This window comes from Scyliorhinus canicula, chromosome 27 (genome assembly GCF_902713615.1).
Source record: "Scyliorhinus canicula chromosome 27, sScyCan1.1, whole genome shotgun sequence".
NCBI lineage: Eukaryota > Metazoa > Chordata > Chondrichthyes > Carcharhiniformes > Scyliorhinidae > Scyliorhinus > Scyliorhinus canicula.
Window position 1 is genome coordinate 16,041,091 of NC_052172.1, and position 25,526 is coordinate 16,066,616.

General features: G+C 45.3%; 1 protein-coding gene across 1 annotated transcript in view; it reads left to right on the plus strand.

The window, feature by feature from the left end:
* LOC119957999 (striatin-3-like) overlaps window positions 1-25,526 on the plus strand; it is a 51,816-nt gene that overhangs the window by 10,015 nt on the left and 16,275 nt on the right. Inside the window, exons 2-13 of the mRNA XM_038786250.1 lie at window positions 1,336-1,439; window positions 2,481-2,554; window positions 8,138-8,219; window positions 11,822-12,001; window positions 16,976-17,135; window positions 18,261-18,402; window positions 19,403-19,507; window positions 20,635-20,756; window positions 21,766-21,941; window positions 23,334-23,381; window positions 23,928-24,049; window positions 24,773-24,940. Coding sequence (XP_038642178.1) covers window positions 1,336-1,439; window positions 2,481-2,554; window positions 8,138-8,219; window positions 11,822-12,001; window positions 16,976-17,135; window positions 18,261-18,402; window positions 19,403-19,507; window positions 20,635-20,756; window positions 21,766-21,941; window positions 23,334-23,381; window positions 23,928-24,049; window positions 24,773-24,940 — 1,483 coding nt within the window. The remainder of the gene's footprint in view (window positions 1-1,335; window positions 1,440-2,480; window positions 2,555-8,137; window positions 8,220-11,821; window positions 12,002-16,975; window positions 17,136-18,260; window positions 18,403-19,402; window positions 19,508-20,634; window positions 20,757-21,765; window positions 21,942-23,333; window positions 23,382-23,927; window positions 24,050-24,772; window positions 24,941-25,526) is intronic.

Genomic DNA, 25,526 nt, shown 5'->3' on the forward strand with positions numbered 1-25,526 from the left:
GTTTCCTCCGGGTGCTCCGGTTTTCTCCCACAGTCCAAAGATGTGCAGGTTAGGTGGATTGGCCATGCTAAATTGCTCTTAGGGTCCAAATTGCCCTAAGTGTTAGGTGGGGTTACTGGGTTATGGGGATAGGGTGGAGGTATGGGCTTGGATAGGGTGCTCTTTCCAAGAGCCGGTGCAGACCCGATGGGCCGAATGGCCTCCTTCTGCACTGTAAATTCTATGAATTCCAGGAGTTTGAGCCAGGGACAGTTGAAGGGGCAGCACGGGAGCACAGCAGAGGAGTTCTCCTAGATGTCCTGGCCGATATTTATCCATCAACCGACATCACTAAAACAGATTATTTAGCCATGGTCTTATTGCTGTGTGTGTGAGCTTGCTGTGCAGAACTTGGCAACAACAGGAACTACACTGACTCATAGTCTGTGAATTGCTTTGGAACATTTGGAAATCATGAAAAGTGCTCTTTTTACTGCAGGAAGAGGTGGGAAACTCCACATGTTCAGAGCTGTGACCCTCTCACCAGCCGCTGGTGGGCCTTATGCAGATCTACCATGCACATTTTCTCTCTCTACTTTCCATTTGGGATATGTGGCTACCTTTTTAAAAAAATTTAAAGTACCCAAATATTCTTTTTCCAATTAAGGGGCAATTTAGCGTGGCCAATCCACCTAGCCTGCACATCTTTGGGTTGTGGGGGTGAGACCCAGGCAGACACGGGGAGAATGTGCAAACTCCACGTGGACAGTGGTCTGGGATTGAACCCAGGTCCTCAGCGCCGTGATGCAGCAGTGCTAACCACTGCACCACCGTGCCGCCCTTGCTCTATCGCTACCTTTGATGTCAACAAAACAAAATCGTATTTCTCTCCCACGCTCTATTCTATCACTGACTTTTCCGTTTCGTCTTCTCCCGTATCCCCTGCTTTTCCTTTAGCATGTCCCCCAACCAGGATTGGCAACATACCATACAGAGAATCAGTTGGTCTGGATTAAGTAAAAGCATTTATTTATGTTGCAACTTTCACAACTTCAGGACATCCCGAAGTTCTTCACTTTGAATTCAGTGAAGTACTTTTGAAGTCACTGTTGTAATGGAGGAAATGAGGGAGCCAATTTGTTCACAGCAACGTCCCCCACACACAGCAATGTGATAGTGACCAAAGGATAATTTTCTGAGTGTAGAGTGATAAATGTTGGCCAGGACACTGGGGATAACTTCCCTGCTCTTCTTCAAAATAGTGCAAAAAATCCACCTGCTCCACAGCAGAAATTGAAATGCAGCAAGCCCCTGAGTTGTTTTAATGATTGGGATCTGCTTTTTTATTATTTAAAGGCACGTGTGGCCTTTCTGCAAGGAGAGAGGAAAGGTCAGGAGAACCTCAAGAAGGATCTGGTCCGGAGAATTAAGATGCTGGAATACGCCTTAAAGCAAGAAAGGTAAGCCTTGCAAACAGAACTCTGGATCTACCCCAGGAATACTGTGCAGCTGCCTGAGATGGGCAATCGTAATTTGTCTTGCATTAAAATTTGCATCAAAAGCTAAGTAAAAGGGCGGTGCAGTAGTTAGCACTCCTGCCTCACGGCACCGAGGACCTGGGTTCAATCCCGGCCCCGGATCACTGTCCGTGCAGTTTGTGCATTCTCCCCGTGTCTGCGTGGGTCTCGCCCCTACAACCCAAAGATGTGCAAGTTAGGTCTATTGGGCATGCTAAATTTCCCCTTAATTGGTGGGGGGTAATAATTGGGCACTTTAAATTTTTTTTAAAAGCGCTAAGTTGGGGTAACGAGAATTTCAAAAAAATATAAAGTGGCTATGAAATGAAATTTTAAAAGCTCAGTCCTAATGAGTCCTCTTCAGTAAGGTAGAATTTGCATGCAATGAATATGTATGTGGATAGGCTGAGGAGAAAAGAGAAGTGACCTTGTTTTAATCAAGCGATGGTAAACTCCTTGTGCTCGTAACTGTTTTCTTTCCTGTATTAAACCTAGGTTTCTTAGTTTACTTTAAAAAAAAATGTCATCCAGAGTTCCTGCTTCTGATTAATGGGAACCCCCTTCCCCTACAGGAAAGCATGGGGTGATGTTGAGTGGCCATAAGATTGGTCTCTGCTGTGTTGCTTCCCATAGTAATAAGCCTGCCGTCAGTCATGTAAAGAGTAAGAGGTACTTAAGGGCTGCTGATGCTGGTGAAAGTCCCTCTTTAATCTTGTAAAACCAACTTGCTCAAGATGTGCTAAAAGCAACTTATTGAAAAAGGAAGGAAATTTAAAAATGCCATTTACATTTAGCATGGGCTTAATTGCTGGAAGCATTGGGATTTGTGGGAATCAATCCCCTGGCTATGTCAGGAAGATGAACATCTCCAAAATTCAATTATATGTATTTTGCATTTCCTTTTTCCCAAGTCAGGTGCTCTATTCATATCGCTATCACTTGTTCATTTTACATTAGTACATCTTCATTTCACTTTTTTTCTAGGACAAAATACCACAAATTGAAGTATGGAACGGAACCAGTTCAAGGTGACTCAAAGACAGATGCACCTGATTCGGGTATGTTGAAAAATTCTACACAGTTGCCTGAGACTAATTCTTACCTTCAATTAAAAGTAACTGTGGCAGGTGTACAGTATGGGTAGGTTAAGTGGTCTGCGGTTTCGGACATGGTGCTTTCCCATATCAATATTTATCATCTGGGGGTTGGTTTAGATCACTTGGCTAGACAGCTGGTTCGCGATGCAGTGCAAGGCCAGCAACCCGGGTTCAGTTCCCGTACCGGCTTAGGTCATTCATGAAGGTCCCGCCTTCTCAAACTTGCCCCTCGCCTGAGGTGTGGTGATCACCACCAATCAGCTCTCCCCCCACGAAAGGGGAAAGCAGCCTATGGAACACAGAAGGGGAAAGCAACCGATGGAACGTCGTCTGTCCCCCCCCTTTTAAAGTCCACCCCTTGAGTGATTATTCAGAGTGTCCCCTGAGGGAACAGGGGCCACTTGACAGAAACCAGCAGCTTTACTCCCTTTGAGAGAGTGCTCACTCCCTTTACATTTTCTGTAAAATTGGGTCGAATGTTGCAAATGCAGAAATTGATTGGATTTACAAGCTGCTAAAGGTGAGGAAGACCATTTGGCTCATCTTAGTTTGGCCATCCAGCGAAACCACACCAACTCTTTATTGCCACATCCAGTGGTTTCTTTAAATGAGCCTAGATTTAACACTTTATCCAGGTCTATTATTTACATTGATCAATATTCGTCATGAATTGTCAATCCATGATGAATCATTGCTCAAATTCTAATCACATTTGTACACTGCTAAGCTTATTTAGTATTGTGTTGCTAATAGCTTATAGGAATACAACCATACATAAATCAATCATCTCTATAATGCTCTTAATTCTTAAGCCCGAATAGATTCCATGGCCGCTCGCAATAGACCCATGATTTATACTGTTTTATTGTAGTATTATGCTTCTTGCTGTACTCGCCCCAATCCAACGCCGGCTTCTCCACATCTTAATCAGACTGGGAATTGCATGAGACCCATCTGCACTATGTGGCACATTATAGTAAGAGTGTTGTTACATTTAACAAAGTAGCTGAAAGGATAGTGATAAGTCTGGACCTGTATATTCTCTCGCAGGTGTAATTGATGAGAAATTCAAACAATTTTGTATGAAGTAGGAATTGGGTGGAGTAACTACTTGGATTTCCAGACCATAAAGTAAACACATTGGAATCTGAAACTGCTCCTTGCATAGTTCTAGGCTTGCCCGCTGCAGGTACTGGAGATTTTCAAAGAGATATATCCAATTGCTATTTAACACTTCAATAAAACTTAACAGGGGGTCCAGTATAGGTATAATAATGGAAAATTGCAATTATGCGATTGCCACAAAAAATAGCAAAGATATAACCCCATCCCACGGGGCAGCACGATAGCACAAGTGGATAGCACTGTGGCTTCACAGCGCCAGGGTCTCAGGTTCGATTCCCGGCTTGGGTCACTGTCTGTGCGGAGTCTGCACATTCTCCCCATGTCTGGGTGGATTTCCTCCGGGTGCTCCGGTTTCCTCCCACAGTCCAAAGACGTGCAGGTTAGGTGGATTGGCCATGGTGAATTGCCCTTAGTGACCAAAAAGGTTAGGAGGGGTTGTTGGGTTACTGGGATAGGGTGGAAGTGAGGCTTAAGTGGGTCGATGCAGACTTGATGGGCCGAATGGCCTCCTTCTGCACTGTGTTCTATATCTGCACCTCTGTATTGGCCTCCTCCTAGTCATGATTCAAGTGACAACTGCTCACCACTAACATAGTTTGGATTCTACCAGAATCACTCGGCTCCAGAGCCTTAACTCCGACATGGGCAGAAGATAGCTACCCTCTACATCAGGGCAGCATTTAGTTGAATAAGGCATCGAGGAGCTCGAACAAAAGTGAGCTACTTTTTAAAAAATAAAGTTAAGAGTACCCAATTATTTTTTCCAATTAAGGGGCAATTTTGCGTGGCCAATCCACCTAACCTGCACATCTTTGGGTTGTGGGGGCGAAACCCACGCAAACCCGGGGAGAATGTGCAAACTCCACACGGACAGTGACCCAGAGCCGGGATCGAACCTGGGACCTCGGCGCCGTGAGGCAGCAGTGCTACTCACTGCGCCACCGTGCTGCCCGTGGGGCAACAATGTTAACCACTGTGCCTCTGTGCTGCCTGCAAAAAGTGAGCTTCTAATGTGTTTGTAGCATCAACTCAGGTCACAACTCCTCTGATAATAAATCTGCCCATGCCATCCGACGGCTTGACCAGGAGTGGGTGCCAATAACCATAAGAACTGGGAGCAGGAGTAGGCCATCTGGCCCCTAGGGCCTGCTCTACCATTCAATAAGATCATGGCTGATCTTTTTGTGGACTCGGCTCCACTTACCCACCTACTCACCATAACCGTTTGTTTCTTTACTGTTCAAAAATCTATCTATCTTTGTCTTAAAAACACCCAACGAGGTAGCCTCAACTGCTTCACTGGGCAGGGAATTCCACAGGTCTACAACCCTTTGGCTGAAGAAGTTCCTCCTCAACTCAGTCCTAAATCTGCTCTCCCTTATTTTGAGGCTATGCCCCTAGTTCTAGTTTCACAGTGGAAACAACCTTCCTGCTTCAATTGTATTCCCTTCATAATTTTATATGTTTGTATAAGATTCCCCCCTCATTTGTCAAAATTACAATGAGTTCCCAGTCTACTTAGTCTCTCCTCATAAGCCAATCCTCTCAACTCTGGAATCAACCTAGTGAATCTCCTCTACACACCCTCCAGTGCCAATACATCCTTAGCACAAGTGGTCCCAGGTTCAATTCCCTGCTTGGTCACTGTCTGTGCGGAGTCTGCACGTTCTCACCGTGTCTGCGTGGGTTTCCTCCGGGTGCTCTGGTTTCTACCCGCAGTCCAAAGACGTGCAGGTTAGGTGGATTGGCTATGCTAAATTACTTGGTGTCCAAAAAGGTTAGGAGGGGTTATTGGGTTACGGGGATAGGGTGGAAGTGAGGGCTTAAGTGAGTCGGTGCAGACTTGATGGGCCGAATGGCCTCCTTTTGCACTATGTTCTATGGACCAAAACTGTACACAGTACTCCAATTGTGGCCTCACCAGCACCCATACAGCTGCAACGTAACCTTCCTGCTTTTACACTCCATCCCTCTAGCAATGAAGGACACAATTCCATTTGCCTTCTTAATTACTTGCTGCACTTGCAAACCAACTTTTTGTGATTCATGCACAAGGACACCCAGGTCCCTCCACACAGCAACATGCTGCAATTTTTTACCCTTTAAATAATAGTCCATTTTGCTGTTGCTCCTACCAAAATGGATGACCTCACATTTATAGTGCATGTGTCAGGTAGTGACCATCTTGAAGAACAGAAGTCTCAGTCACTGGCCATTTAACCTTTCACAGCACCACCACTGCAAAGACCCACCATCAATATCTCAGGGGTCACTATTGCCAGATGTTCAACAGGAGCTGCCATATCAACAGAGCAGAGGCTGGTTACTGTCCATCTCTCGATCTTTCAAAGCCTTGTCACCACTCACTTCCAAGACAGAAATAATACATTCACCTGTGATCACAACACTTGAGAAGCACAGCCCCATCAACTGATTAGTTATTTCACCTCCTTCACCTTGACTTCTATCACTGAGAAGGAAGGACAAAAATGGCAGTGAAATCACCTCAAAGTTCCCAAACATCCTGACTTGGAATATGTATCAGCATTGTTTTGTATTCACTGTGTCAGTATTCTGGAATTCCCTACTTAATGCCAGTGTGGGAGCATCTTCAGGATAACTACAGCATTTCACAAAGGTGGACCTCCAAGCAGAAAACTAGGGGTGGACAATAAATGGCTAGTTATATCCACATCTTGAGAACAAATAAAAATAGCTGCTTTTGTAATGTAAGAAACATTATAGTTATTGTCAGAGAATAAGTATCACTTAGATCCTTTGGGTAATTCCCTTAAAATGTCTATTAACACCTAGAATAAGACTGGTTGGAGTCTTAGTATGGTGAAGTAACACAATCCTTTTATTTCCATTAAATATCATCAGCTTATGTTGCTGCACTCCTGGTTCCTTGTAGGTTTAAACATGTCCAACATGTGCAAACAGACTTACTGAACACATATCTAAAGCTTTCTGCCCTAGTTCTCTCTCTTTGCCACTCCTTTCTTCCTTCAAAACCCCACTCTTTAAATTATCTTCACTTCCTCATTGTAGCCTCTTCATGTTTCTTCCCTTCCCCCATGCTTAGTGGCCAACCTGTCATTTTAATGAAGCAATCTCCAACGTCCTCTTGCTGTTGTCGAGCCTGTTAATGTGGGTTGCTTTGGCTCTTTCTAAATGTCTGGATTTCCTTCGACTTCCTTCCCTGATTTACACTTACTGGTGGCTGGAGCATGGTTCCACAAACCTCAGCTGGCCACCTAGACTGTGTTCAAGTGGCCATCCTTGAATTACTTTAATGGCGGGAGGCTATTTCACTATGTAAACCCTCACTGATGAACCTGAACTTCCCCCTCAACCGAACCCTCTGGAAGAGACAGAGGATGGGAAGACATCTCCCCTTGTTCCCTAGCCCAGGATGCCAGATACAGCTGCATATAGTTATCCTGGCTTAGATCAACCAATCCAGCACAGACCAAACTTTCCTGGTTTTGCATAATCTTTATTATTATCGCAAGTCGGCTTACATTAACACTGCAGTGAAGGGGACAGCTCGGTGGCGCAATGGGTTAGCCTGCTGTCTCACGGCGCCGAGATCCCAGGTTCGATCCCGTCTGGGTCACTGTCCGTGTGGAGTTTGCACATTCTCCCCGTGTCTGTGTGGGTTTTGCCCCCACAACCCAAAGATGTGCAGGGTAGGTGGATTGAACACGCTAAATTGCCCATTAATTGGAAAAAATTAATTGGGTACTGTAAATTTATATTTTAAAAAAACACTGCAATGAAGTTACTGTCAAAATCCCATGGTCGCCACACTCCGGATCCTGTTCGGGTACACTGAGGTAGAATTCAGAATGCCCAATTCACCTAACAAGCACGTCTTTCGGGACTTGTGGGAGGAAACTGGAGCACCCGGAGGAAACCCACGCAGACACGGGGAGAACGTACAGACTCTGCACAGACAGTGACCCAGCAGGAATCGAGCCTGGGACCCTGGTGCTGTGAAACAACAGTGCTAAGCAGTGTGCTGCCGTGCGCCTGGTCAGTGCCACACAGGATAGGGCATTTTGCAACAGTGCCATCTGGGACACTGCTGCTTTCAATCTTGTGCTGGGATACTGTGGAACCTGAAAAGGAAAAATGTGCAACTCTTCACCATTTTAATATGCCCTTTCTCTGGCATACTTCCACTGCATACAGTTTGCTCAACTCCCCTTTCTGTCATAAAGCTATTTAAGTTGTGAAACATGCAATATGATTCATATTATCAAAATAAAATAGAATGATATGTTTAGCAATCTAATTTGCCAAGAATGTATTGAACAGGTTTAAACAAGAATTTAATCCGATATTTTGTAATCTAAGACTATTTTGGGGTGTATGATAGTACAGCTATAAATCAACTATATTTTGCCTTTTCAGTTATAAATAATGGCCCTGATACATCAACCATAGAACAGAATAGTCCATTATCCTGGAAAGAAGGGCGGCAGCTGCTGAGACAGTAAGTACACATCGCTATTGCCTGCAGTTCCCTATGTAAGGAGATAGAAAATCCCATTGATAGGTAACTCAACACAAAAGATATCCAATGCGGGACTGAAAGTGCGCTGCCCACTCTGCCAATCTAGCCCACAAAACTTTCTTGGCCCTTGTTGGCTGGTTAGTTCTTTATTTTAAATATAAATTTAGAGTACTCAATTCTTTTTTCCAATTAAGAGGCAATTTAGCCTGGCCAATCCACCTACCCTTCACATCTTTGGGTTGTGGGGGTGAAACCCACGCAAACACAGGGAGAATGTGCAAACTCCACACGGACAGTGACCCAGGGCCGGGATCGAACCTGGGTCCTCAGCACTGAGGCAGCAGTGCTAGCCACCGTGCCGCCCCCTTTGGCTGGTTAATTCTGAATTAATTTAATGGCCTGGAGGTTTGGAAATGGTTGTTCTTAGAGTTACTGCCTCAATGGTGGATATATCCTAAACTGGACCAACATGATCTGTTTGAGATATGTACCAAATAATGGGAACCTGAATTTAAAAGCCTGCAAGTCTCCGTGCTATGCAGTTAAGTGACCCACATAGACAAAAAGGCTTGCAAATTCCTGGTATTGAATATTTGCGGCAGAGTCTCTCTACCAATTCCTACATGATGGATATCATTTACGTATCTGCAATGGAAGGGCAGCAAGGTGGCACGCTGGTTAGCACTGCTGCCTCACAGCACTGAGGACCAGGGTTCGTTCTCGGGTCCGGGTCACTGTCTGTGTGGAGTTTGTATATTCTCCCCGTGTTCGCGTGAGTCTCATCCCCACAACCCCAAAAGATGTGCAGAGTAGGTGGATTCACCACACTTAATTGCCCCTTAATTGGGGAAAAAAAGAATTGGGTACTCTAAATAAATATATTTTTTAATGTATCTGCAATGGAGCCTATTTACAATGTACCGAATTGCACAACTTAAAGGAAACAATATTAAAGCTTGTCTGCAATCATCTGCTTTTGTTTTTTCCCTAAAACCTAGAGGAAGAGTCACGTGCCCACCAATTAGTTTTAACAACGGAAAAACATTTATTAAAAAATGGAAAAACTGAATTGTGGTATAATACTCCTTTACTCCCCCGTTAGTTTAACAAATACACATAGATTTTAAGATTAACACGGATTACAAAGTACATTTTAAGCTACAATGGGCTCCATAGCATAGTGCTCTTCAAAAGTTTTCCCCGTGACCCACTTTAACCAATAGGCCAACCATCGTGACCCGCACTGGCTGACCTTCACGACAAACACAATCTCACTACAATCAGGTGCAAAGGAGGAGAGGACAATGCGCATATCGGGTGCAGACCTCAGCCAGTTCCTTTGTGCTGTCTTCATCTCTACGAAAACAAAAAATCCAACCTTGCACATGTAGGTCGTCATGAAGGGCAATAGCAACAAAATGCTTGTTTTACTCAGCACTGCATACTCCTGGGAGATGCTACACCAGAATGCTGACGGTTTCATGGGTTTAATGCCGTGTTTTAATGTGGCATTACAGGTCAGCTACAGCAGTGTAGTCTTTTAATTTAGAGTCTTTTAATTTTGATTCCGGTACCAGTGAGGGGCGAGCAAAATTCCCACCTCCCATGCCGAAAACGGCTGTGACCCGGGCCGCACATGCACACGGCTGACGACCTGCACTGGTTGCGCAGTACAACCCAACCCGCCATCTGTGATCCCACTGGCCAACCCCACCAGTCCCCCCAGCCCTCACAGAAGCCACCCTCGGCCAGCAGCACGGATCCCGGCCGAGTGTGGTGGGGCTGGACACTGTCCTTAGCCGCCACGCCGGGCTCACGTTTTGTATGAGCACACGTGTCCCATACCGTCGGGAGCTCGGCCAACGGGGGCGGAGCACCGCGAGTGGGCCAGCCGATGAGACGCCAAGGGCATTGCGGCGGCGCGCTGCATGATGTCGCCATTTCAGAGGGGGTGGAGAATCACAAACCGCCATCTAAAAGGCGCCGGCCCCGATTCCGGTGTCGGAATCGATTCTCTGCCCGATCACCGATTACGTTTTCAGCGTTGGGCAACAGAGAATCCTGCCCATGAGCTTTACATTGGCACAATTAACAAACCATACCTCAAGAAATAATTTTTATACTGCTTTGTTCCCAACTTAAGTTTCTTTTTTGTTGGCTGTTAACCACAGGCCCTAGAGCTGTGTGCAGAGCAAACGCTAGCACTGCTTTGTCCCTACCCTGGACTCTCTTGAACAGCTCTCTCCAGCTGATTCTGTTGTGAGATCCTGTCCAAACTGCCTATTTGAATCTCCAGCCATCTCTTAATTTTAAGAAAAGTATTCATCTTCACTGTTTACTTGCCTTGCTTGCCAGCAGCTGGAAAATAGAAGCAACACTGCTCAGTGATTGGCACCAAAAGCATATACATGGAGGGTACTTAACATTCCCCTCTTTGTGGAAAACTTAACAGCCTATTTTCATTTAAAAGGCTGCAGTGGACGCCATTCTCTTTTTTGCAATAAGTATTTTATTTTGGCCAGGTTGGCACCAGAGATCCCAACATAACCAATGGTCAAGAGCCTTATTTCAGCTGGTATCTCAATGCTTTTTAAAATTTAGAGTTCCCAATTTTTTTTTCCAATTAAGGAGCAATTTAGCGTGATCAATCCACCTGCCCTGCACATCTTTTGGGTTGTGGGGCTGAGACCCATGAAGTCACGGGGAGAGCGTGCAAACTCCATGCAGACAGTGATCCAGGCTGGGATCGAGCCCGGGTCCTCGGGCGCCGTAAGGCAGCGGTGCTAACCATCATGCCGCCACGCTGGTACCACACCATCAAAGGCGACATGTTCAATTACTTTGGCGAGGAAAGGAAGGTTACAGATGGGCAGTAGTTTTCAAGAGCAATTAAATGCATCACATCAAATCCTAGATTGTCACGGACAGATATTAACTGGAGTTAATGATGTTAACTACAAAAAAATTAATCAGGTATAGTGCATATTCTGGTCTAAACTTTTATTCCCAACACAAAATTCACTTTGGATTTGAGAGATTATTTTTCTGGTGAAATTTGATACATTGTCCATTATGAGTTACAGAATGAAGGTGTTTTAGTGACTGTTTTAGATACAAGATACAGATGTGACTTTTACCCAATGCTCCAAATGTTAACTTTCCTAATTCTGGCAATCGTTGCCAAAACATTGATAACTTCAATCATTCAACCCATTCCACTTGGTCTGATTCTGGCCACGCAGAAGTAACTATATCAATCCTCCTGAGGAGCTCCCATCCCTAAACCCTCCCTTTGAGATCTCCATCAAAACTTTCCCAAATCCTTCACTTTCAGAAGTCTCACAATTTGACTCTTCAACCATACTTTTTAGTCAACTTCTCCTAACTCAGAATACCTGGTTTCTATTTTTCATCCATGAAGTACCTTGCAATATTTTTAACTGTCTTAACAATATTACAGAAGTGCAAGAATTTTATTACTCTCTAAAAGGTGGATTAAGATATGTGAAGCCCTGCATGAAGTTGCTGCAACGTTTTCTGTAAGTACGTGTATCTAATTCTACTTGTGTGCTATGCTTTAGATATTTGCAGGAGGTGGGTTATACAGACACTATCTTGGATGTGCGGACAAAGCGGGTCCGATCCATGTTGGGCCATTCAAGCCCAGAGCACAATGGAGCAGCAGAGTCCAACAGCTTGGGACAGATCCTAAATGGAGGAGACTCTCCGTTAGTAAAACAGATAGAAGAACAGATTAAGAGGCAAGTACCTGAATCATAGACTTAACCTTCGTACAAATACTGCAGTTCCTAGCTACAGATCTCCTGTGCTGTGAACATCTCTAGGCAAACAAAGACAAAAAGTTGGATACGTCTGTGACAGGACATTAGCTTACTGTTGCAATTTCCACCGTTGATCATGATAGTGACGCTGCATAGAGGAGAAAGCAAACTTTTTTGGCAATTACCTCAAACTTCTTTTGTGTATCTCCTGGCATCAGGAATTTGAGAGCAAACAGGCTTCATGGAATGTGTTTTGCACAGGAAGGTGTTGGAAAGAACAAACTGGGAGAGGTGATTTTAAAAAGTGGAAGAAAAATACCCAAATTGATTGTGAATTTGATTTGAGGAACAGCACTACTTCAACTTGGGCCTTTTAAGGCTATTGGTTCTTCATCTGTTAACCTTTGGCACCAATTTCCCATTGGTTGGTTAACCCTCTAGTTTTGATGCTGTTATAATTAATTACTGGGCCACGACGAGCATTTAGCAGCCTTTTTGGGGAAGGTTCGGTTTAATACACATTACCAGAAGTCATGTTGGGAGATGGGGGAAGGTCTCACTGTGATTTAGTGGGAGAAATGTGGTACAGAGGGAAGGAATCTTGTGGTTTGAAACAGATGGCTAACACGTCTGTTCTGTAAGGTGGTAGCTACGGTGCCAAAAGCAGATTGTTTCTTTTTTTAACAGCCGCTGATATTTTGAACACGGCTGTCTGCAAGAGAAAAAAAAATCTATAAGACCAGGCATAAAATCTCTTCCGTTGGCCGAGTGGCCAAAGCACAGTTTGGCGTGCTGCACAAATCGGAAGGGCCTGGTTCTGCTGAGAATCAGCCAAGCAAGCAGGAGGGGATGCTGGAATTCATCTCTGAGCTCGTGGGCCTGGGAGGAGGAAAGCTAGCCACGATTCGTACTCCTGGTTATTTTATGGCGACCGCTGATGAAAGTGCGCGCATGAGCAGCTGGTCAGGTCAGGATCAAACTGCCTACAAACACACTCGCTTGTATATAAAATGGACATTTAAATGAGATACCAGAAGGTGGAACTGCAGATGAGCTGGGCTGAAAATTGGAAACCAATTGGGGAAAAAAAATCAGCCCCTGGAGCTGTTTGTATCGCAGTGTTTGTAAATCAGATGGCTGCTGAGCTTCAGAGATGACCTGGGACCTAGATTGATGCCCTACATTAAATTTCCCTTTCGGTTCAATTTAATATGACGTTATTTTAAGCTTGGGAACGGCAAATAAACCTAGTTCAAGTGTAGACCTGTTTTGGAATGGTGAAGATATGATGCTTCAGCAAGCGCAGTGGAAAGCTGCAGGTTTGAGTCCCATCGATGGGGAGGATGGGAAAACTGACCACCACAACATGGTGCAGGAGGCCATTCAAATGGAGGGGATGGGTAAGTAAAAAGAAAGTGGTTGGGGATTCTATTATCCGGGGTATAGACAGTATCCTTTGTAAACAGAATTGAGAGTCATGGATGGTGTGTTGCCTACCTGGTGCCAGGGTGAGTGAGGTCTCAAACCAACTTGAAAGGATTTTGGAGTGGGGAGAGGATCCAGTTGTGGTCCATGCTGGGACCAACAACATAGGCAACAGGTCCTGTTTGGGGATTATCCAGAATTAGGAATAAAGTTAAAGAACAGGACCTCAAGGGTTACAATCTCAGGATTATTACCTGAGCCACATGCAAATTGGCATTGAAATAAGAAAATCAGGAAAGTGAACACGTGGCTAAAGGAGTGGTGCGGGAAAGAGGGGTTTTCTGTTTCGGGGGCACTGGCATCAGTATTGGGATAGATAGGAGCTGTACCGTTGGGTCAGACTCCACCTGAACCGATCTGGGACAAAGCATCAGTGCTGAGGGACTGGCCCACATAAGAGTTCTACATACAAATGCATGGTGTGCAAGAATTGGAATTAAGGAATAAATTAAATGAGCTACAGGCACAAATTCAAATGAGGGATTTTGATAGAGCAGTCATTACTGAGACATGGCTGTGGGATGATCAGGACTGGGAATTTAATTTACCAGGTTAATAATCTTTATTGTCACAAGTTGGCTTACATTAATACTGCAGTGAAGCTACTGTGAAAATCCTCTAGTCGCCACATTCAGGCAGGCGCCTGTTCAGGTACACAGAGGGAGAATTAAGAAAGTCCAAATTACCTAACAGCGCGTCTTTTAGGGACTTGTGGAGGAAACAGGAGGAAACCCACGTAGACACCGGGAGAACGTGCAGACTCCGCAGAGTGACCCAAGCCGGGATTCGAGCCTGGGACCCTGGTGCTGTGAAACAACAGTGCTAACCACTGTGCTAACCTGCCGCCCTATTATAAGGCTTACAGGGCAGATAGGGAAAATGGCGCTGGGTGGGTGCAGAGAGAAAGAAAAAGTAGCCTTATTGATTTGAAACAGAATCAGTTAATTGGGCGGAGAGGATATAATGAGGGGAAAGCATCCAGTGGGGACCTTGTGAGTGGAACTGAGAAACTAGTAAAGTATCTAAAACTATGATAAATGTGTATAGACCCCCTGGTAGCAGCCCGGAAGTGCTAGATTGCATCAATGCAGAAATTAGGCACGTGTGACGCAAAGGCAAAGTCGTATTAATGGGGGATTTTAATTCTAACATAGATTGGGAGAGGCAGTCAAGCACCTGTCAGAAAAGTTGTGCATTTCTGGAGCCTGTCAGGGGTAATTTCCTGCAGCAATATGTCCTGGATGCAACAAGGGGACAAGCAATATTGGATTTAGTAACGAGTAATGAGCCGGATTTAATTAGTAACCTCACTGCATCAACATTTATCAAATAGTGATCATAACATGTTCGAGTTCAATGTAAAGTTTGAAAGTGAAAAGCACAAAAAATTTAGATTTAGGTAAGGCCGACTTTAATGAGATGAGGCAGAGACTGTAAACTGGGAAAATCTGCTACAGGGTAAAACAATTGAAGAACACGGGGAGATGTTTAAAGAAACATTTAACGCAATATCGCAGCCGTTTATACCCCTAAGAAAAAAAAGCACCATTTCACAGAACAAACACCCACCAACAACTGAAGAGATAAGGGGCGGCAAAAAGCTGAAAGAAAGGGCTGATAAAAATGCAAAAAACAGCGCAGATCCTACCAAACAGGAAAGATTTTTAAAAACAGCAAATGCTCATAATGCAGCTTGCAAGAGCTACTAAAAGGGATTATGAAAGGAAGCTTGTAAAGGACATCAAAATCAATAGGAGGAAGTTTTTATATTTACATAAAAGGGAAAGTGGGTGGTCAGGAGCAATGTTGGCCTGCTAAAGGCTGAAAGTGGAGACATTGGGTGCAATCTATCTGAATAGGGACAGAGTCCGGTAGCTCGAGATTAGCCGAGTGTTTCCCAGCGCTCGGAGCACTCAGCAATACCCTGCAATCTAACGCGCGTCTGGATAGATCGGGAGCCTCCGCAGGGAACTCCCCGACGAGGCCGCACTTAGCCCTATTTTCTGCACTGAGAAGTTCCATTTTTAAATGCCGTCCAATTCTCCCGAACCCCCGACACGACCTCTGAACCCTGCCATGGCAGTGCCACCTTTGCACAGTACCAGGCTAAAACATCCGTAACTCCAGTAGTTCGACACCCCAGATATGGCCCCCGGGGGACCCGGCTCCTAAAACACATGCAGGATCGCTGACATGGTGCTGAAAAATGACCCCCAAAATTTCTCAAACTTCGGGCAAGACCAGAACATATGCACATGATTAGCTGGGCCCCTTCCACAAAGTTTGCAAGTTTCCTCTCCCCCTCAAACACTTCATCAAACGCGCCCTGTGCACCACTTTCAACTATATCAACCCCAGCCTCATGCATGAGGTTGAGACATTCACCCTCCACAGCACCTCACACCACAGTCCCTCCTCCAGTGCCTTCTCCAACTTCTCTCCCCACTTGCCCTTCCATAGGCATCTTATCCTCCTCCAAAATCCTCCCATAAATCACCGAGACAACCCCACCCACCAACCCCATTACCAACAGCAGCTTCTCCAATCTTTTCCAGCCAAGTCCTGCACCTGCATATACCTAAAATCCTCCTCATGCAAAAACCCAAACTCTCCTCTCAACTCATCCACGCTTGCGAACCACCCCTCCAAAACCAAATCTTTCATCTCCTTCACCCCTCTATCTTCCAATCCCCGAAACCTCACGTCTATATTTACATTATAAAAGGAGGATAGCTTGCCAGAAGTCCCAAGGACATTAATTTGTGGATCAGGGACTGGGACTAAATAAAATTAACGTAAGTAAAACATCGATGAGGAGGAAGTTAATGGAACTAAAGAGTGACAAAACCCCAGGACCAGGCGGTTTCCGTCCGCAGGTGTTGGGGATCACATTTTAGGTGCCTTAACTATAACCCTTCTTTAAAAAATAAATTCAAATTGAGGGGCAATTTAGCATGGCCAATCCACCTACCCTGCACATCTTTAGGTTGTGGGGGTGAAACCCACGCAAACATGGGGGAATCTGCAAACTCCAGACGGACAGTGACCCAGGGCCGGGATCGAACCCTGGTCCTCGGCGCCGCGAGGCAGTATAAAAATAAGTGGTCTCCCATTTACCACTGAGACGAGGAAGAATTTCTCCTCAAGAGTCATTAGTCTTTGAACTTGTCCTCCATTGTGAGCAGTGGAGGTGGCGTTGTTTGCATATATTCACAGCCAAATTAGTCAGATTTTTGATTTATAAGGGAGGCGCAGTCGGGCCGGCGTGGAGTTAAGGCCTCAATCCGGTCAGCCATGACCTTATTGAATGGCGGAGCCGGCTCAATGGGCCAAATGGCGTACTCTTCCTTATGTGTTCTTATCCCACAATTAGCCTCTATCTCTGGGCTGGAAAGTGAAAGATAAGACATGATTCCCTTTCAAAATGCTAATTTTGTCGGCCTGGTTTTGTTTGTTCTTCCTTTACAGAAATGCAGGCAGTGAGGCTCGAGATGGACTACGAAAATCAGTCCTGGAGAAGATGCCTTTCCTTCAGAACGTGGACGATGATAGCGACGAGGATGACGATGAATTGGATAGTGTTCCTTCGGAACTCTCTGTCGCACAGAGACTCAACAAGAAACAAAGGGTAACCGGTGACGTTTTTACCTTTCTAACCTTGAGTTCTCGTGACTGCCTGTCTATAGAAATGACGGGAGTTCCACATATGCTCAGTTTTTGAATTAAATCCTCAAGTCGGATCCTGCGAGCCTCCTCTGCAAAGCGAAGATCTTCCGGATGTGAGGTGTGTGAAAATTGTCACCACGCTATTTGATTTTTCAGACTACTGCATGAAGAAGTGAAGCAAAGAAGTTGTCCTGCCAGGTGTCCATGTGTTACATTTTTCCTTTCAAGCTGCAAGCAGGTTTAAAAGTAGCGGCCCTTATTTTTCTTTCAAGGTTCCAGGGTTTTATGTAACGTCCTCCTTCGCCCAGCCTTCCTGTACTGAACTCTTGCACACTGGCTTCCAAACGCTGGCCGTGTTTACTATTAGCTCACTAGAGCAGAGGCTGAGAGTCAATTCTTTTCAACCCTGGAGAGGAAAATCAGAAACCAAGACCTATTTTGACTGAAAAATGGTAGTCTGATGTGCAATGAGCAATAGTGAAAAAGAAATGAAAAAATAAGAAGGTATGGGGTGACAATGCAGCTGGATAGTAGCAAAAAATGTCACGGATGAGTTGGATAGATATGTGGGTATGAGTGATGCTGTATTTGCTTTTGGAACTGGATGGGTGGACTGCAAAGTATTTTCTAGTCCGTTGACCTGTAGCTCCTATCTCTTTCCTAACTGGCAACTGAAACTTTTGATTTTGGTGGCCGACATCACAAGTCACAGTCTACTAAAAATCTGATATGTTAGAGCAGCACGGTGGAGCAGTGAGTTAACACTGCGGCCTCACGGCTCCGAAGTCCCATGTTCGATCCCGGCTCTGGGTCACTGTCCATGTGGAGTTTACACATTCTCCCCGTGTTTGTGTGGGTTTCATCCCCCACAACCCAAAAATGTGCAAGCTAGGTGGATCGGCCACGCTAAATTGTCCCTGAATTGGAAAAAATGAATTGGGTGCTCTAAATTAATTTTTTTTTTAAATCTGATATGTTTGGCACACTGACCCCCGGTGATCGTTTTGGCAAATGGTGGGTGGCCTTGACCAGTTCAATGTGTTTGAATTCCATACTGACCTTATTTATGAAATGTATGTTCCTACAGATAGGCACAGAGATGACAGCTGCTGATCCTGCCATGGACTGCGAGACAGTGGATGCTTTGAGTGAATTTCACTTCCTGGAGACCGGAGAGGAAGAGGAAAGGCCTGAAGATCCCAGAAGCTTGGGGGACGGCAAAGAACTAGGTAACAATAAGGCCAATAATGGAGTGTACTGAAATTTGCAACACGAGAACTAAAACAAAAGCACAATACTGTGGATGGTGGAAATCTGACGCAAAAACGGATAATGTTAGATATACTCAGCAGGTCTGGCAGCATCTGGAAAGAGAGAGAGACAGAGTTAGCAGGTGGGATTTCTCTTCTCCACCCTCCCCTCCCCCCAAGGCGTGTTTTGCAGTGATGGAGACACTGCTATTGTCCACCAGCGGGATTTTCTAGCCTCACCGATGTCAATGGGGTCCCCAACGGCGGGGGCTCCCCCGAACGGTGGAACATAGAAATGTAACAAGCTTTGAGCAAGTGAAAGGGGGAGGAAGAGCAAAAGGGAAATGGAAAGCAATGATGGTGAACAAAATAAAAGAGACACTTTACTCCGGGATTTCCATTTGTCTCAACATAGTTAAAAGCTAAAGAGGCCCCATCAACACTGTAGGAACTCCCCAAGCCTCCTTAGACAGCACCTCTCAAACCCATGACCACTACCACCTAGAAGGACATGGGTAGCAGACGCATGGGGACAACATAATCTGGAAGTCAGTTACCATCCTGACTTAGAAGTATATCGCTGTTGCTTCACCTTGCTAGGTCTTAAACCTGGAACTCCCTCCCTAACAGCACTGTGTGTGGACCTGCATCACATGGACTGCAGCAGTTCTAAAAGGCAGCTCACCACCAGCTTCTCGAGGACTATTAGGAATGGCCTAGCCAGCGACACCCACATCCCAAGAATGAATTTTTTTTTAAGTAATGCAGTCAGTGAATTCACTCATTGATGTGGACTAAACCACACAAGCTAGAAGGTTTAAGGTTCAGACCCAAATGCCTGTGCTGCGTTCTCTGATCTCCACCACCGTGACCAAACGTTTGACTTGCTGTGTTCGTGGAGATTGTCTAGCTGTCTACAATAATGTGTGTGACACTTCCTACTGATTGTACAATGTTTTATTCATGATTGCATTCATAGGAAACCACCGCTCTAAGCTTCAAGATGTGTTGACTAATTTTACAGACATCGACGGCTTGCCTTCCATTCCTTCCGGGATGATCGGTCAACCCAAGTCAAGCGAAGGTACCAGCTTCTCCTCTTCTGCTTAAAGAAATGTCATGCAGAATCCCCACAAGTAACCGAAGTGCATCAGATAAGATGGTGTCACAGCAGTTCAAAACTGTTAGCCAAATCCTGAGATGAAAACTTGTGATCGCTCGCCTGTTTCCTGTGCAGTTTTATTTTAATATCGTGAAACGTGGTGTTTGAAGTTTTTTTTTGTTAGATGAAATCATTCATAATTTTCTCTGCCTCTGCTGTCGTGGGCAGGATCCTCCAGGGAGTTGGTGCAGGCTGACACTCTACTGAAGTATCTGTTATTGTAGCTTAATCAATTTGCATTTAAAGAGCAGTAAAGATCTACGGTTCACACATGCAGTTGTGAACCATCCAGGCAGGGAGTTCCTGACTCACTATGGGGAGGCGGTGGCAAAGTGATATCGTCACTGTGCTCATAATCCAGTTACCCAGGGCCACGCTCTGGAGACCCTGGTCCGAATCCCACCTCGGCAGATGGTGAAATTTGAATTAAATAAAATTCTTGAACTACAGGTCTAATGATGACCATCATTTGTAAAACAAAACCCCCGCTAATGTTCGTTAGGGAATAAAATCTGCCATCCTTACCCGGTACAGCAATATGGGTGACACTGAAATGCCCTCCGAAATGGCCTAGCCAGTTCAAGGGCAATTATTGATGGGCAATAAATGCTGGTCCAGCCTGAACAAATAGGTTCGCTCTGCTGAGTTAGCTAGATTGCTAATTAACGCCTAAAAATGTGCGGCTGGTTACTTAGGATAAAATTGGACATGTTTCCGTTACTGCTCCACGGGTATCCTCAGGCGAACCCAGGGAGCAACCCTACCACGCTCACCTATGGAGCAGAAGTGCTCCAAGGTGCTGCTGAATTGTCACACCACTTAATTCACATATTTGGAACCAACTCTGTAGTGTTGCTGTGGTGCTGTTTCAAACTACCTCCCATCAATCGGCCTCAGTTACTCATTCCCCTCTGAGGAATTGTGCACCCCAGACAGCATATTATGATGTGGGAAGAGTAGCAATAACTTGTGTCCTAGGTAACCCGTTTGCGGCATGCTGATAGCTGAACTCTTTTTAATGTCCTGCTACTCCTATGTTTCCGTTGCAGCCATCCCCCTTGCATTTCCCCCGCTCGCTAATAAGCCGTTCATTCTGGGGGCGGAAAACGCTGGAGATGGAGAAATGAGCCTGGGTGAGCTGGCAGACCTGACTGTCACTAATGACAACGATGTGAGTACTTTCCAGAAACTAAAATAATTTTTGAAAATATATAAATTTAGTGCTCCCAGTTATTGTTTTCCAATTAAGGGGCAATTCAGCGTGGCGAATCCACCTACCCTGCACATCTCTTTGGGTTGTGGGGGTGAGACCCACGCAGACATGGAGGGAATGTGCAAACTCCACACGGACAGTAGCCTGGGGCTGGGATTAAACCCGGGCCCTTGGCGTTGTGAGCCAGCGGTGCTAACCACTGCGCCACCATGCTGCACCCAGAAACTAAAATTCGTAACCTAATTTAGCAAGACCTGTGCGTCTGAATTTCCATTTCATGAAAAAGAATTGCATGGTTAAGTTTGTATCTTGTACGACTCTTGATCTTTGAAGCATTAACTGCATTAAACCAGAGGTAAAGCACTTCTGTACCACTTTTAAAGAGATATATTTATATTCCCTCTTCTGAAGGCGCTGGCCAAAGATGTGCAGGTTAGGTCGATTGGCCATGCTAAATTGCCCTTAATGTCCAAAATTGCCCTTAGTGTTGGTTGGGGTTACTGGGTTATGGGGATAGGGTGGAGGTGTGGACCTTGGGTGGGGTGCTCTTTCCAAGAGCCGGTGCAGACTCGATGGGCTGAATGGCCTCCTTCTGCACTGTAAATTCTATGTCTATGCCTATGTCTGGCTCTTGGGCCGGGGTATTTATATCCCTGGCTTAAGGGGTGGCTCCGCCCCCTCATCTAGGGAGATCATATTCTGGTGAGGCCACAGGAACTCTTGAGGTTGCAGACCCCGTGGTCTCCGATCTGGGGGGGGGGGGGGGCATTAAAAAAAAAAACAATGCTCCACTTAACCCACTGAGAGTTGTTCAGCAGCTGGAAATGCTGCAACTATTGATGAGGGATTTGGATACATATCTGTCTAGAAATTTGTCTTAAAATCAGAAATGCTGGAATACTCGGCGGGTCAGGTAGCATCTGTGGATAGATGATCCTTCATCAGAAATATGCCTCCCTTGTTGCAGATGTCTGATGGTAAGGATGTCTTCAGGAAGACTTGGAATGCCAAGTACACTTTGCGGAGTCATTTTGATGGGATCCGTGCATTGGCGTTTCACCCGGTGGAGCCTGTGCTCATGACTGCTTCAGAAGATCGCACTCTGAAGCTGTGGAACCTGCAGAAAACAGTTCCTGCCAAAAAGTAAATTTTCCTATGTGTGTAACGAAATATTTTGTTCAGCAGTAAAATTTGTTGAAACTGAAAGCAGGCTCAATCATGTGCATGAACTGTTTCATGATAGTGCTGATCTGTATACAACACTGTTGGGATGGCCTTTTCAATGGATTAACACTGGCCTTGCATCTTTGGGGCCAAGTTTCAAATCCACCCAGATGGGATGAAAGTCTTGCTCACTGCAGTGGTCCTGTTTGAAACGAGTGTGGCCAGTTTCAGCACCAAGCCGTGGTCCACTGCACAAAATATCCCCTAATTGCATTAAAATGACATCTCGCTCAGATGAAATAATTCTTATTGTAGTGGATATGCTTTTTTTTTTGAGGGTGCAAGTTATTATTGGGGCAGAGCAGAATTAATTTTCCCCCTGCATCTAATCTGAATTTGCACATCGCTGGTGCTGCATGGACCAAGTTCTCCATTTCCCAATACAGGAATTCCTCACCAATTAAATTCCAGAACCGTTCAAGGGACAGTTAAATACTGATGGGAGAGCATGGGCTGATTTCTCCAGTCCCCCAGCCGTCTGTATCTCGGTGGCGGGATTCTCTCTTCCTGCCGCTTGTCAATGGGATTTCCCATTGAAGCCACCCCTCGCCGCCGGGAAACCTGCGGGCGGGGGTGCGCTGCCAGCAGGAAAAGAGAATCCCAATAGTCAGAGAATTACAGCCTGTCATGTTCTGTAGATTGGCCGAAGTGAGTGATGAACTACAGAACATCTAGTTTAAATAATTCATTATGAAACAACTGCGTGATAAAGATAACTAGAATTAATAAACTACTAACACTAATTAACTACTGTTGAGCTACTGCAAAATACGTCTATCCTCCAACACGACCTACTCCCAACCCCCCCCCCCCCCCCCCCCCCAAACCCCCGGCCACAGGATCTTGTAGGCTTACGCTGCCACCTAGTGGTCAGAGGTCGTGCACAACATTATGCACAGAATCACTTTATGCATATCATCACACGCCCCACATCTTTCGTGGAATGGGCCAAACGAACTGAGAGCTAGTTCCATTTTGCTCTTGTTTTACTGTCAGTTTTTGAAGCTGCTATTGTACTATGGGAGGCTGGTACTAGAATCACCAGTAACTGACGCATGGATCTGAAGCAACTCATAGTAACTGGCCAGAAAACCTTCTGGGTTTCAGGCAGAAAGTGGTTCCCCCTGGTGCCCCCCACCCCCACCCGTCTTATAAACTTTTAAGTTGGCTGTCGGAGATGGAAACTGAAGCAGAGAAAGTGACTAGACATGTTAAATGGACAAAAAACTTTGTTTAAGAAAAAAAATTCAGGTGGGATGTTACTGGAGGGAAAAGTATCCATTACAAGTGTTTAAATTTATTTTATTCTAGGAGTACTGCGTTGGATGTGGAACCAATTTATACGTTCAGGGGACATGTGTGAGTATACGAAAGTTACCCCATCAATATTAGGGAAGGTGCAAATAATCTATTAAATCTAAATTCTCCCATGTAGATGCTGTGACTTAGATAAATTCACAATATTGGATAATTCAATATTTTTAGTGGAAACTAATGGCTTCACATCACGCGGAGCAGTGTTTTGACTCCGCACAGACAGTGACCGAGCCGGGAATCGTACCTGGGACCCTGGTGCTGTGAAGCAACAGTGCTAACCACTGTGCTACCGTGCCGCATAGCACCAGATATGATGCAGATTCTGCGCTGTTGATCTCACCAGGACAGCTGAAGTGGTGCAAAGGCTGGCCACTGTGCTCTGAGATGCTGTAGTGGAGTCCCTGTATTAGAGAGTTGCTTGTGCCCATGTGGCTGTACTCCAGCATGGGTCAGCACTTTCCGGACAGAGGACGATTACTGAACTTTGCTGAATTGCTAATGTTATAGAGATCTGTTAATACTTGATTGTCGAATCATTTTTACTGTACATGGCTCTTTTTTAAATCTCTGCGTCTCCTGTTGTTACAGAGACCCAGTGTTATCGTTAGCAGTTAGTTCGAAAGGGGATCAGTGCTTCAGTGGAGGGCTTGATGGCACAATTTGCTGTTGGAATATTCCAAGTTTGAACACTGACCCATACGACACTTACGGTATGTGCCAAGTAGGGTTTATTACAATAGTATATAGATGAGATCACCTGGGTTCCTGTACAATGATTGGCAGATAGCAATTAATTTCAACAGTAATGGAGTGATGTTTGAATAATTTATGAATATCAACATTTCAGTTATTTATTTAGTTCGTTTCTATCTGTCTGTTTTCCCTTTTTATCCTTCTCTCTTAAGTGTGCTAACTTTTGTTCTTTGGGGCTAAGTTCTTGCACAATCAAGACTGTGCTTCCATGGGTTTTGATTTCCCTGAACATTTAATGTATTTGACTCCTCTCACTTTTTCCTTCTTTCCTGAATTCTCTGCCCTGACGCGGGTCCGTCCCACGGTGTCACAATCTCCACCTTGCTTAGGGCAAGGAGACAGGCCTTAAAATCCACCAGGGCTGGAATGGGAATCTCGTTGCGTGCTGTTGCCACCAATTTGATCCACACTCTCCCGCTCTCGCTGCCTGCCATTGGTTTGCTTTGGAACGGTTTGAAAATTGATAGTCAACCTGTTCGGCCATGTTGTGAACACACCTTCCTTGGTCATCAAGCCCTGGAGTGGGGGCTTGAACCCGGAGCTTCAGGCTCAGGGGCGAGGACTTTGTGCCGCAAGACCTGCTTTTTGCTTTTTTTTTAAATTTCAGCTAAATCTGCATTTGCTGTCCTGACGAAACTATATCGTGATTAGAGATCAACCATTTATTCTTCTTTTTACAGATGAGAGTATTCTGTCCAGAACACTAAATGGCCACACGGATACGGTCTGGGGGCTTGCATTTAGTATCCCAAAGAGCCGCCTGATTTCATGTTCAGCAGATGGAACTGTTAGGTTGTGGGACGCGGCTGCCAATCCTGCCTGCGTTGGTACATACAACAAAGATAAGGGTGAGTAGAGGCATTGCAGGAAAACATATGGTCTCCAGGGATGATTAGGAAGGGGAGTAGAGTTGTGAGCCTATTCTTTTCTGGGGGGTATGGAAGGTCGAAAGAAGGAGACACCTTCTGGAGGGCACGTCGTGGACCACCCGCTGGAAAGGAAGAGAGGCAGGACTGTCGAGAGATGCGTTAGTGGATGTATTAGCAGGTCTAGAGCAAGCAGGGAGGAAATAAAATGTCAAGATAGGGCTTAAAATGGGCATTAAACATTCACTCCTTCCACTAATGCACAGTGTGCTCTGCGGCAACTTGCTAAGGCTCCTTCAGCATCACCTCTCAAACCCGTGACCCCCCCCCACCGAGAAGGGCAAGGGCAGCAGATGCATGAGAGCACCTCCACCTCCAAGTCACGCACCTGACTTGGAACTGTATCGCCGTTCCTTCACTGTCACCAGGTCAAAGTCCTGTAACTCCCTCCCTAGCAGCACTGTAGGTGGACCTGCAACACATGGACTGCAACGGTTTGAGAAGGTGACTCACCTATCACCTCCTCAAGGCTTTTTAACACCAGTATATCGAAGGCAATGCGGATGTG